At 38.0% G+C, this 14,372-nt stretch overlaps 1 protein-coding gene and 2 pseudogenes across 3 annotated transcripts; all 3 read right to left on the bottom strand.

Annotated features, from left to right (window-relative positions):
- Positions 1 to 1,086: 1,086 nt before the first annotated feature.
- Positions 1,087 to 3,199, bottom strand: LOC144442680 (sialidase-1 pseudogene; annotated as a pseudogene). Its single transcript, XR_013481650.1, has 3 exons — positions 2,596 to 3,199; positions 2,110 to 2,204; positions 1,087 to 1,488 (listed from the first exon to the last, which is right to left on the bottom strand). The product of XR_013481650.1 is annotated as a sialidase-1 pseudogene (transcript).
- A 1,775-nt stretch (positions 3,200 to 4,974) lies between these two features.
- LOC144442842 (sialidase-1-like) lies at positions 4,975 to 7,281 on the bottom strand. Its single transcript, XM_078132223.1, has 3 exons — positions 6,678 to 7,281; positions 5,567 to 5,661; positions 4,975 to 5,376 (listed from the first exon to the last, which is right to left on the bottom strand). Exons 1-3 carry the CDS (start codon positions 7,279 to 7,281, stop codon positions 4,975 to 4,977), a joined length of 1,101 nt encoding a protein of 366 aa, XP_077988349.1.
- Positions 7,282 to 9,500: 2,219 nt separating this feature from the next.
- LOC144442679 (sialidase-1 pseudogene) lies at positions 9,501 to 13,308 on the bottom strand (annotated as a pseudogene). Its single transcript, XR_013481649.1, has 3 exons — positions 12,651 to 13,308; positions 12,198 to 12,292; positions 9,501 to 10,150 (listed from the first exon to the last, which is right to left on the bottom strand). The product of XR_013481649.1 is annotated as a sialidase-1 pseudogene (transcript).
- Between the last annotated feature and the right edge of the window lie 1,064 nt (positions 13,309 to 14,372).

Below are 14,372 nucleotides of genomic sequence, written 5' to 3'. Positions count from 1 at the left end.
ACCAGTCCTTTCACCGTGTATTATATACATAATTAACGGCGCAATATAATCGGGCAGTCGTACTTAATTGTATTATGTTTCTCATGACACTAACGATTCTATATTTCTTCAAAAAAAGTTTACTCCCTCTACGACAAGAGTAGAAAATTTCATAACGTCACTGATTGTAAGATGGCGACCCCACATCTGAGCGAAAATTGTAAACATGACTTTGGCTGAAAAGTGTTAACTTTAAAGCAAATGGTTCAAAGTTTCCTTCTGAGTTTACTTGTCATCTCTAAGTCATTCAGACGGCTAAATAGGATTCTGAATTGAAAGTATCACCAATATACGCTTATTTTAAAGGTTTTCTTTTCTTTCTTTTTTAACTGACTTAGCATAATAAAAAAAGGACTGGCGCCCATATCAATGTACACTCACGTTATTCTAAATATTGCAATTCACACCCCACCCTGGAAAGGTCTTTGTGTTTAGAATACCATAGTGGCCTAAAGCTGCCAATGACGAAAATCGTTATAATCTTTAATATTTTCTGGTGAAACTGGGTTTTTTTAAAAGAAAGGATGAAAACTATTATCGAACAACGAAAAATAAACAATTTCATTTGTAAAAAAAAAATCAAACCAAAAAAAAATTAAAACCATTTTAATTTTCCAAATAGGAAGGAAGTCAAAGCAAAATAACATAAAAATGATAACAAAAGTGAAATCAAAACGAAAAGTAAAATTTAACAAAATGAAAGTGACATCATAATGAAATGAAGAGTAATATCGAAATGCAAAGTAAAATCAAATAAAATCAAAACCAAAAATCAAAATAACGACAAATGAAATAAAATCAAAGTGAAATGAAAAGTAAAATCAAAATTAAAAGAAAAGAAAAACTGAAAAAAAAATCAAAAATATTTTTTTTTACAAATGAATTTTTCATTTTTCATTTTTCGTTGTTTGATAAGATTTTTACTTTCCCTTTTAAAAAAAACCAGTTTCACCAGAAAGTATTAACGATTACAACGATTTTCATCATTGGCAGCTTTAGGCCATCATAGAATACATTGCTTTTATCTAAGTATGATTATTGACCAGCTCAGTGAATTTTGATTTTGACAAATGACATTTCTTGATAACCCCCCTTTTCATAGAGTAGACCGATGTGATTATCATCAACAGATGACAAACATGAATACGCGCCCTTTCCTGGGTTCACCACAATTGCGCCTGCCCAGGTTTTCCCATAATCCTCACTCCACCTCAGAGTCATATTTATTCTATCACTGTGATTGGCTGGATTGGCAAAAAACATCACGTTATTGTGTAGCAGGAGAGTTCCTTGACAACCAGAGTCGACGAGAGTGGTATCAAAGTAAATACTTTCTAATGGGAATGTTTCTCCTCCGTCGGTACTTATGGCAACAGCACGACAGTTACAGTGGTAATGGTGATTGTTCCGGGAATTTAACATCAGAGAACCATCTGGAAGTTCTACCAACTGAAAAATGGGAAGACAAGCTAAGATTACAATTCAATCAGATTTACAATACTTCTAGGCTATTTTAAGTAAATGGTCCTGTGAATCTGCTTTACCCGTGCTTTGACAGTTTCAGCCACCACAACCGTAGACAGGTTAGAATGTAACTTCAGGAACTTTTTCGTATATGTATTTATACATACCGGCTGAACGGTAAATATACAACTAATATTGTGTTGGTTTACTGAGAATGAGAACATATTTCAGAATGCAGAATCTTTTGAACAATCTTTTTGAGTTCTACCAGTATATCTAGGCATGTTTCAGTAAATTGTAAGTCACTGGTTAAAAGTCATTGTTATAACCAATGATTTTAAATTCCACAAGTTCCTGGCCATATCCTTTCCATCAGCCACGTTTAGCTGTCATATGACAGTAATATGTCTACATATTGAACTAGAAATATTCAAGTTTAAATCCCAGGTTCTTACATAGCGTTATGGTATCAGAGGAGCCAAGACAACTATGTGGGATAATTCCTATGTTCTGGACTACTGTTTTCTATATCTGTGAAAGAAAACATTTTCACATCTAAATTTTTAATCTTAATCTGAAAGATTTAAATAAAATATAATGATTTACCGTCGACTCGTCCATTCCGAAATCTCCCTTTTTATGAGTACGTGTATGAGGAATAGTAAATATGGTAGCTCCAATCTTCCACGTGTCACCATGGTCTGATAATATGACATAAAAGTGAAAAGAAAACATAAACACTACATTGATATCACAAGTTGAGTTTATAATCTTTTCACTCAAATACTGCCATAAAACCCCGACAAATATTCCAGTATGATGTAATGCATGCCTCCTAAGACAATACTGTCTTCTGACAGTGTTAGAACATACAGTTAGTTACTTTGCAGGAATTTCCTCGATATTTTATATGAATAGTAATTCAAAAATTATGTTATCGGCTCGTTTAACAATAGTAAGTAGTACGGAAAACTCTCCAGAAATAGTCAGTAGTTCCACATTAGTTTCCGTTTTACTCTTTTCACTTGTTTGTTCTTGTTGTTTTGTTTCCTTGTTGCAAAAATACATAAATTAAAGAACCCTCTAACTTACCATCACTATACACACACTGCATTGCTCTATACGGAAGGACTATATGACCACACTCGACAAGTCGGCCTTTATGTGGTGACAGTCTTTTCTGTATTCCATATCCTGGACCTGGGTGTGTTGACAAGTTATAAAATTCTGGATTGTGTGTCGATATATTAACAGGTTTGCCCCAACTGTACCCCCAATCGTAGCTTCTGATCATGAACAATTGTGGAAGGCTGTCTGCACATATGTGAGAACAGTGAATATATAATAGTATTAAACTGTTGACCTCGTAGTCTACTGTGATTGTTGCAGGGTTGAAATAGTAATCTGTGTCTTCTACAAGAAACACTGTCGGCTCCCAAGTGCTACCCTTGTCTCGTGATCGACGCATGGTGAGGACCTTTGGGGCTTGATCCGACAAACTATACTTCCTAGCGCCGGCGAATGCCAGAATATCCCCGTTTGGGAGATTCGTCAACATTGGCGTTCGGTAATACACTTCACCCTCCCTAACTGACGTCCATATGATTTGCTCTTCAACAATAGTAGGTGAAAGTGAACTACATCCAATGCATAGTAGAGTAAGAATTATTAACACATTGATACGAACCATGGCCATTGCAGTGGCTCGATCGAGTACAGACCGTCTATACATCACAACTCACAAGAAGTAGTAGTCCAAAGCGACTAGATTACATGCAAAAGCGAAACAACGACAGGTCTTTCAGTTCACAGACAGACAGACAGACAGACAGACAGACTATGACTTGTCTGTGGTCTATACCAAAATGTACTCCATAGATTTGGCAGTGACACGCCACAGTCTTCCGGGGTCGATGACTTGATAGCATGCAACAGGTAGTTGTCAGCTGACCTCAATTGGGCTCCCTAACTGTCCATTTAATTTGTGTGTCACTACGATGACATTGAGTAACACCCCATTTTTCATCTTGCCAGTGCACAGAGGGGCTGTTCTAAACCATGTTTGCCAATGTCATAACTCTAGTTTAGAGATGTCACACCCACATACATATTATCTATGTAAATGTGAGTTTTAATGTATTGCTGTAATGAATTCGAATTTACAAGTTGTCAATGACAACTGTTATCTTTTGTTCCTATATAGAATCCAAACACTGGGTAATCTAATTTAAGTTTGAAACTCATGAGAGGTGAGATATAAATTGTATACTTGGGAACGTTCATGGAGGCTTGTTGTATATACACACGTGTGTGTGTATGTGTGTGTGTGTATTTCTCTCTCTCCATGATCCCCCTCCTCCCTCTCTCTCTCTCTCTCTCTCTCTCTCTCTCTCTCTCTCTCTCTCTCTCTCTCTCTCTCTCTCTCTCTCTCTCTCTCTCCCTCCCTCCCTCCCTCCCTCCCTCTCTCTCTCTCTTCTCTCTCTCTCTCTCTCTCTCTCTCTCTCTCTCTCTCTCTCTCTCTCTCTCTCTCTCTCTCTCTCTCTCTCTCTCTCTCTCTCTCTCTCTCTCTCTCTCTCTCTCTCTCTCTCTCTCTCTCTCTCTCTCTCTCTCTCTCCCACTAAGCTTGTGAAAGAACTTGTTATTATTGTTATAGCACTTGTTAACATGTTGCTTAACATCAAGGACCTTGCTCCAATGATACTTGTCAGTTTGAGAACTTTATTATGTTTTTCTACGTGAATAAATGATGTTAAAAACACAGCCCTAGTCCATGTATGTAACTCAACAAATGCCGACAAAAGAATCCGATGAACATACATAAAAAGTGTTTATAGTATGTACAAGAAGTGATGTATTTATTCCAAATACTAGTAAATATTGCAAATCAAAAACTCCCCCTGGAAAGCCCTTGGTGTTTAGAATACTGTGGTGGCCTAAAGCTGCCAATGATGAAAATCGTTAAAATCGTTGATATTTTCTGGTGAAACTGGGTTTTTAAGGGAAAGGATAAAACTATTATCGAACAACGAAAAATAATTTTAAAAAATCAAACCAAAACAAAAGCAAAACCATTTTAATCTTTCAAATAGGAAGGGAATCAAAGCAATGAATGGGAAATCATAATGAAATGAAAATATAATATCGAAATGTAAAGTAAAATCAAATCAAAACAAAAAAAATTAAAACGACAAATGAAATAAAATCAAAGTGAAATGAAAAGTAAATTCAAAATGACATGAAAAGTAAAATCAAAATTAAAAGAAATGAAAACTGAAAATAATGAAAAACATAAATTAAATCAAATCAAATCAAAAACAAAAATCAAATTGTTCGTTCGATAATGTTTACCCTTTCCCTTTGAAAAAACCACTTTCACCAGAAAGTATTAACGATTATAAATATCTCCATCATTGGCAGCTTTAGGCCATCATAGAATACATTGTTTTTATCTAAGTATGATTATTAACCAGCTCAGTGAATTTTAATTTTGACAAATGACATTTCTTCATAACCCCCCTTTTCATAGAGTAGACCAATGTGATTATCATCAACAGACGACAGACATGAATACGCGCTCTTTTCTGGGTTCACCACAATTGCGCCTGCCCAGGTTTTCCCATAATCCTCACTCCATCTTAAAGTCATATTAATTCTGTCACTGTGATTGGCTGGATTGGCAAAAAACATCACGTCATTGTGTAGCAGGAGAGTTCCTTGACAACCAGAGTCGACGAGAGTGGTATCATAGTAAATACTTTCTAATGGGAATGTTTCTCCTCCGTTGGTACTTATGGCAACAGCACGACAGTTACAGTGGTAATGGTGATTGTTCCGGGAATTTAACATCAGAAAACCATCTGGAAGTTCTACCACCTGAAAATGGGAAGACAAGCTAAGATTACAATTCAATCAGATTTACAATACTTCTAGGCTATTTTAAGTAGATGGTCCTGTGAATCCACTTTACCCGTTCTTTGACAGTTTCAGCCACCACGACAGTAGACAGGTTAGAATGTAATTTTCATTTTAATTTGAATTATTTAAATAAAATATAAATATTTACCGTCGACTCGTCCATTCCGAAATCTCCCTTTTTATGGGTAAGTGTATGGGGAATTTCAAATATGGTAGCTCCAATCTTCCACGTGTCACCATGGTCTGATGACACAAAAGAAAATAACACAAATTAAACAATGCTTTATCATTAATGTCAAAGTAACACAAACTGAGTTTAATCTTTTCACTCAATTGAAAATACTGTCATTTAGTATGATGTAATGCATGCCTCCCAAGATAATACTAGCCCCATCGAGTCCTACGTATACCTGAGCCTGAGGTAGGATTTGTGTCTACACGTAGGAAGGTTATGGCGTAGATTTTACACTATCCCTCCTGACCCCGTCCTGACCCGCTCCTCAAAATATACATGTTGTGATATCATGAAAGTTCATGTTATTTTGATACTTTTTTTTAACGATTTTTCGTCCTGACTTCGACACCTTTGAGCCTAAAACCCTCCCGACTTCGTCCTATGTACTGTGTAGACGCGTTCTGTCCTAAAACCCTCCTGACCTCAATCCCATTGTAGGCTAATAGTAGCACTGAAATATAACAAATTTGCAGTTTTCTTCTGACTTTATTATGTTGCTTCTATCGATAATTGTGATTCAATGTGCGTCATTTACATAAAATCGGAAAAAAAGTATCAAAATAACGTGAACTTTCATGACATCACAACATATATATATGTTGAGGAGCGGGTCAGGACGGGGTCAGGAGGGATAGTGCAACATCTACGCCATAACCTTCCTATGTGTAGACACAAACCTATCCTACCTCAGGTAGGACTTGGGTCTGCCCGAGGTAGGACGACCTACATCTATATGGAGCTATACTGTCTTCTCGCAGTGTTAGAACAGTCTGTTACAGAGCACACGTACGGATTCCTCGATATTTGATAGGTATAATAATTAAAACTTACGTCATTAGATGTTTTTACGGAAAACTCCAAAAATAGTTGGTATCATTGAAAGTAAAACAAGTAGTTTCACAGTAGTTTGCGTGTTACTTTTTGTATTGTTTTTAATTATTGTTATTGTTGTTGTTGTTGTTGTTGTTGTTGTTGTTTTCTTGTTGCGAAAAAAATACATAAACTAAAGAACCTTCTAACTTACCATCACTATACACACACTGCATTGCTCTATACGGAAGCTCTATATGACCACACACGACAAGTCGGCCTTTATGTGGTGACAGTCTTTTCTGTATTCCATATCCTGGACCTGGGTGTGTTGACAAGTTATAAAATTCTGGATTGTGTGTCGATATATTAACAGGTTTGCCCCAACTGTAACCCCAATCATAGCTTCTCAACATGAACAATTGTGGAAGGCTGTCTACACATATAAGAGAACAGTGAATATATAATAGTATTAAACTGTTGACCTCGTAGTCTACTGTGATTGTTCCGGGGTTGAAATAGTACTTTGTGTCTTCTACAAGAAACACTGTCGGCTCCCAAGTGCTACCCTTGTCTCGTGATCGACGCATGGTGAGGACCTTTGGAGCCTGATCCGACAAACTATACTTCCTAGCACCGGCGAATGCCAGAATATCCCTGTTTGGGAGATTCGTCAACATTGGCGTTCGGTAATACACTTCACCCTCCCTAAGTGACGTCCATATGATTTGCTCTTCAACAATAGTAGGTGAAAGTGAACTACATCCAATGCATAGTAGAGTAAGAATTATTAACACGTTGATAAGAACCATGGTCATTGCAGTGGCTCGATCAAGTCCCCGGGATCTAGTAGTAGTACAAACCGTCTATTCGTATACACCACAACTCACTAAGCTACCATCAATATTAGTGACGCTGACCTTAACCACCCATAAACTCCAAAACGACTAGATTACATGCAACGACGGATCTTTCAGTTTACAGAGAGGCAATGCTTTGTCTGTGGTCTACACAAAACAGCACGCCGTAAATTTGGCAGCGACACACCCCGCGGCACACTTTAATACTGACCACTTGATAGCAACAAGTAGTTGCCAGCTGACCTCAATTTGGGCTCCCTAACTGTCCATTTAATTTGTCTGACACTACCATGTACGATATGACATTGTCTAGCACCCCATTTTCAAAAGGTTTCATCACTTTGAAAGTTTTCCACATGTTACCAATCTTTTAATCTTTCATTTGGGGAATTGTGATTTTGATTGCAGTAGAACATTTCAATCATTTCTCATGTTTTATAAAAGGGAAACAAACCGGTTTTTTTTTGTTTTTGTTTTTGTTTTATCTTGGTTGCATTACTGTATGCTTAGGGGCCAAAGAATTTGGTTTTCACCAACCCTGCATCATGTAAGCTCTCTAGAATAGTTATGAAATTGGTAAATCTGGTTGAGAAGAGGCCTGTTAGATGTACACCTGGGTAGGCATTCTGGGAAATACATCCAGTTAGGAGATCCTACACTCGCCCAAAGAACGTTGACATACTGTTTCAAAAACCCAGGATGCCCCCCCCCCCCCATCTTGTGAGTGCACAGAAGGGCTTTCTAAGCCATGTTTGCCCATAGCCCCTACATGGTTTGCCCAACGTTGTAACTCTATTATAGAGATGTCACATCCACATACATATTATCTATGTAAATGTGAGTTTTAATGTATATACGCTGTTTTGAATTCACAAGTTATCAATTATTACCTTTTCTTCCTATATAGGATCCAAACACTACCGGTAATCTAATTTAAGTTTGAAACTCGTGAGAGGTGGGAAATAAATAGTATACTTGGGAACGTTCATGGAGGCTTGTTGTATATACACATTTGTCTGTCTGTTTCTCCCCCCCCCCTCTCTCTCTCTCTCTCTCTCTCTCTCTCTCTCTCTCTCTCTCTCTCTCTCTCTCTCTCTCTCTCTCTCTCTCTCTCTCTCTCTCTCTCTCTCTCTCTCTCTCTCTCTCTCTCTCTCTCTCTCTCTCTCTCTCTCTCTCTCTCTCTCTCTCTCTCTCTCTCTCTCTCTCTCTCTCTCTCTCTCTCTCTCTCTCTCTCTCTCTCTCTCTCATTATTACACATTACAAATGTGTAATAATGGTGATAATGACTTGAGCAGTAAAATATTCCAGCATTATCTCTATTTGTAGAGTTCTTCCTGGAGAATCTAATGTATTCTATCTGAAATACTAAATCCCACATAACTGAATGTATTTGAAAGCATCTGTTGTAAAACTGATGTCTCCATGTTTTAAAGTAGTCTGACTTAGCAGATATGTAGACTCTACTAGACTTTTCATCTCATCAAATTCAACGAACACATAAATATGGCAGTCAGAACCCCACGACATCTGATATATGGCCCGACAATCTTCTCAGAAAGGTCAAAGACATAGTCCCCTAACACATCATGTACTGTTCTGCCCTACAATCTTCTCAGAAAGGTCAAAGACATAGTCCCCTAACACATCATGTACTGTTCTGCCCTACAATCTTCTCAGAAAGGTTAAAGACATAGTCCCCTAACATATCATGTATTGTCCTGTAAATAGATGTCTAATATATGGCCCTACAATCTTATTAGAAAGGTTAACCTTTATAAGAAATTTTAGTCTTGACAATTAACTAACTATAGAATTTCATTACTGGACAGGTCAATACTTTGTCTCGCTGCCAGACTCATGACTATCGTCTCTTAGCTTTGTAAGGCACACAAAGGCCGCCCTGAGTGGCGAAGCCACGAGAAGTGAGGGACTTGGTCCCGACTAGACCCTCTCTTCTCGTGGCTAAGCCGCTCAGCATACATACAATTAGGGACAATAGTCACAAGTCTGGCAGCGAGACTAGTCAATACTTCGAAAATAATCTGAATATTGTCCAGTTATCACAGTCCAGTAAAAACAGAATTGTTTATACATATTTAATGTCCGCACACAGCACACTTGGAAGTGTGGTCTTGCATATCAAGGTGTGGTTTTGATTACAGGAAATGGTGTAGAAAGTGTAGCTTATCCATGGCATCAACACAAGAACACAGGCTACATCAAGAAACTGTATAAAGACAGTAAATTTCAATATCCCTGCTCAGTAAATTTAGCTTTTTATTATCCAAACATTTTTTGCCTTTGCTAAAGTGATACAACAATAAAAATTCAAACAGATAAAATTCATGTTGAATATAGACAGAGTTAAGACTAAGCTACTAATAAACTTTTTTTGAGCTAAATAACGACAATAAATTTAAAATTTTCAATGGATTCTGATTCTGACAAATGAAATATCTTTATAACCATTTTTCTCATAGATGAGGCCTATATGATTATTATCAATGGAGGTCAAAGTTGAATATTCACTTCCTCCCGAGAAAATAGTAAGAGCGCCCTCCCATGACGCACCATAGTTCAGACTCCACCTCACAGTCATATTTTCACGTTTTTTAGAGTTTGCTGGATTTGAAAAGAACATGATACCATTGTGGATGAGTACACTGCCATCACAGGCTGGGTCAATTAATGTTTCATCCACTGTGACATTAAGCAATGGAAAAGATAATCCACCATCATAGCTTCTGGAAATTATACGGCAACTACAGTGGAAGTGGAATTGATTCCGGGAATTCATCAGTAGAGCACCATCTGGCAATTCCACTATCTGAGAAAATAATGATGAAAACTAGTTTAGAATAGATTATAGTGAGATTAATGGAAAGATAGAAGATATTTACAGTCTGGCCTCTATTATTAAGTGCAGGCTATAAGGTATACCATTACAGGGTGCCCTCACACAAGTTTTACAGATCGGTATGAGTCAAGCGATACATACACCATGACGTGGTGCCCTCACACAAGTTTTACAGATCAGTATGAGTCAAGCGATACATACACCATTACAGGGTGCCCTCACACAAGTTTTACAGATCAGTATGAGTCAAGCGATACGTACACCATGACGGGGTGCCCTCACACAAGTTTTACAGATCAGAATGAGTTGAGCGATACGACATACTTTGACCAAGAAAAAAAAAATTTCTGGACAGAAGAGTTTGTCTAAAACAAACAAAGCATTTAAAAAAAAATGTTAATTCTCAACAAACCTGTCACTCAATCTACTATTTATGGCAGTTACTGTTTGTTTTATTTAGTACTTTAAAGCAAGTGTGTATGTGGGGCCAGATGTCACTTGCTTGTTCATGACTGGCCCTGCAGTTGTCTTCACTGAAGTAGGGAGGGTTATTTTTGTGTTTTCCCAACGATCTGCAGACTGCATGGGCTGGACAAACATGGAAATAAAGACCAACGTGGGGGTATTTAAGTGATGTACACACTGACCAGACACAATTCTCTTTTTTTTGGCCTTACAGACACAACATATCTTACAGCCGACATAGTGTGCTGGCCTAAAATAGACTCTCTCACAGTCCTTGGAGCTTCGCATAAATAGCTAAAACTTGGGAAGCCTAACACATCAACAAAAGGTTAGCCCTATGTGATCAATAGGGCGCACAGTACAGGGATACTGGGTTACTAGTATACGAGTACAATTATGCAGTAGATATCGGTACATACAAAACAACCCAAGTTTTAGCTATTTATGCAAAGCTCCCAGGACTGTGAGAGAGTTTAGTCCTGAAACAGTTTGATGAAAGTGTTGGCTAGAATCATTGAACACAATGACGTTCAACTTCTTTATAAATCATTCATTCCAAAGTTTCAAGACAAATGCCAACAACATATTCAGTTGATTCATTCTTTTTTCTATTTAGGTTCAAAGGGAGTTCACCTACAGCTATTTCATTGACTGTGTCGCATACTTCCATGCATGTGACATACACAATACAAGGTTTAACCCTTTCATGACTGGAGACGAGTTTTAAATAATTTTGGGACCCAATTTATGTGAACATTTTCATAATTATAATAATATTACTTCATTACGAAATAAACATTTCTTTAATTCCAGTCTAAAATGAAGTTGATATATGCCAAAAACTTACATAAAAACAAGAATTTTGTTCAAATAATTTTGGCGGCAAAGTTTTCAGTACTGAATGGGTTAAGTTTACCCTCGTTTTCCCAAATCAGGGTGCCCTCACAATCTTTCTTTCGAAAATGGCTATGGTATATTAAGGGGACAAGAAAATGTTCATGCAATGAAATTACAGTTCTCAGAATCCATTGCCTATCAAATTGCAATTCACACATGATAATATCCTTATCTGCCATATCTACTATATACAATGTACCTCCCTTGATAACACTGTTTACTAGAAATATGTCTAATTTTTACCTGGAACCTTGAATATAGTGCCATTCTTATTATGTAATATAGTGACAGCATCTCAAAGGATAAATCTCTTGAAAAACTATCTACTATTTATGCCACCAGATGGCGCTGTTACTTGGAAAGGACTATTCTCACCTGAGTCCCATCTAACATAAAGTCACCAGTTGTTTAGTGTGGTATACCTTTACAACCCTCTCATCTGTCTCCCTCACTAACAGTATCTACCATCTATGCCACTAGGTGGCGCTGTTTATTGGAGAAGTCCATTTTTACCTGCGACTCATCTGGCATGAGACCACAATTTGTTTAGAGTGCATTATGTGGTATACCAATAAACAATGCTCTCATCCAAACCAACAGTATCAACTTTTTACACCACTAGATGGCACTGTTTACGGGAAAGGTCTATTCTTACCTGAGACTCATCAGGCATAAAGTCACCTGTTTTCTTGGGTACATTATACGGTATACCAACCAGAGATCCTCCTATCTGCCATGAATTACCATGATCTGTAGATGAAAACAATATACAAAGAGTTTCCAAGCTGTATAACTTGTACTACACTCTGCAGCTCCATTCTCACAAAAAATGACATGACAGAAATGGCCACATACAAATTTGTAAAAGTCAACAGTTTGAATGTCACGTTCTCACATTTAGCACTTCCTAGCAGCATGCAGTATATCGCATAGACCCGTTGGTGGAGGGTTTATGGCTGACGCGATTCTTCTATATCCAGCTTGCAAGACAGTGTTTTTTAATACCCCAAATTCTTTTTTTCCTTATCAGTCATGGACCTTTAACATCAAAGAACATCGGTGTTTTGTTCTTAAAATAATTTTTAAAAATACAATAAATAAATCTTACCATCACTGTAAATACAATACACTATTTCCGAGGCTTGTTTATTTCTATCCACAGTGTGACCACAGGCAACTAATCGGCCCTTAGCTGGTGCAAGACGCTTCTGTATGCCATAACCGGGTCCTGGGCACCAAGTCCAATTTGTAAATGCTGGGTTTTTGAGAGACAGGTCTTCGGGTTTAGACCAAGTGTAACCGGAATCATAACTCCGGATTACGTAATTCTTGGGTATAACGCCAGGTCCGCATTGTCGATGAGGGCAATGACAATATAACAACATGGTTACGTTTCTCTCACTGTCAACTAGAGCCGCCCCCAAGTTCAAATATCCTTCGAGTACCGATATGTCTTCGACGACGATTGATGTAGGTTCCCATGACAACCCACCTGTTTTCGATCGGCGAGTAGCCAGACCTTTCGCGTTGATGTCGCTGACGGAAGATTTGTGAGCACCCGAAAACGATATCAAATCGCCATTCGGAACACGAATGGCGATTGGTATCCTAAAGCAATTAAACTCTCCTTCATCGCCCGCTTGCCAAACCAGTATTTCATCCTCAACCGTTGGAGTGAGACATGATGCCTGAAATATCAGACATGATACGGCAATAACGACTGAAAGAACGATGGACACATGCGAGCACTTCCGCGATGGATCCATTCTCGCCCCTGTGATTATTGGTCGTTGGTGGCGATCTTGAAATCATATGACAATCACATGCACACGAGTACTGTTACATCCACTCACTCACTCTACTCGCGACGATGTTATATATACAAATGTATAAGATTTGATTCAAGGATGGTCCTAGTCTAGTCGACGGTCGTAAAGTCAAAACATTCCCGTTATAATGGTTTATACTACCACTGCACTGTATTACCATGAAGGTAGAACACACATTCCTCCCAGTGACCTCCATCCATGGTATTTACTAAAGTAAAACCGCTGTGTAGTGGGCAAACAAGAGATAATAACTCCAAGGACACCCGAAGACAACAGTTAGATCTATATACAGAAAACATCAATATTTTCACAATTCATTTATTGTACATTTACTGAATCGTTTGCCCATGTGTTCTACTTGATGCTTGATTCTCGCCTTTCGGGAAAACATAGCACTTGAAAACGTACGTCCATTTTCTCAAAACCTGCGACAGATGATCACACTCTCTCTCAATAGGCGTGATCGATGATTGAGCCGTTATGTGCATATGACCATTGTACCAACAATAATACGGTATTCTACAGGCCAGCCTTGCTTCTTATTTACAATGGGTTAGGACGTTTTCGTTTGCATTAGAAATAAGTATTTGCATATTATGTTAACTTCGTGTGGTTGTGTAAAGGTTATTTGGACTGGGAATCAAACAAGCATCAGTATATTCAGTATCACCTTCAACAAACAAACAAGTCTTTGGCAAAGACATATCCACGTATACATTGTACTCGGGATGGGAGAGGGGATGGTACGTCTGACCAGCTCTGGTAGGGTGAACGGGTACGGCTGCTAACCTCATTTTGACCAAAACTCAACACCCCATTTTTACCATTCAGGTTTTTAGAAAACTCATTTTAGACCAAAATATACTTATTTCTGTGTTAAAAGGTGATGGAGTATTACAAAATGCAGTTTTCACACTTGCATATATAAGATTGACACCAGAGAAACGAGGAAATTCGGGGGGGGGGGGGAGTTGTACGAAGAACTAGTCGAGAATTTATGA

Source organism: Glandiceps talaboti, chromosome 11 (assembly GCF_964340395.1).
Source record: "Glandiceps talaboti chromosome 11, keGlaTala1.1, whole genome shotgun sequence".
NCBI classification, from domain to species: Eukaryota; Metazoa; Hemichordata; class Enteropneusta; family Spengelidae; genus Glandiceps; species Glandiceps talaboti.
This window is presented reverse-complemented; position numbering and strand designations above follow the sequence as displayed.

Excerpts from the sequence above, each read along its gene's own strand:
- LOC144442842 (XM_078132223.1), bottom strand. The coding sequence starts at position 7,281 with ATGACCATGGTTCTTATCAACGTGTTAATAATTCTTACTCTACTATGC. Across the intron at positions 5,662-6,677 it reads GCAGTGTGTGTATAGTGATG|ACCATGGTGACACGTGGAAG; the intron begins GTAAGTTAGAAG and ends TTGTGTCATCAG. Across the intron at positions 5,377-5,566 it reads TCGGAATGGACGAGTCGACG|GTGGTAGAACTTCCAGATGG; the intron begins GTAAATATTTAT and ends TCCCATTTTCAG.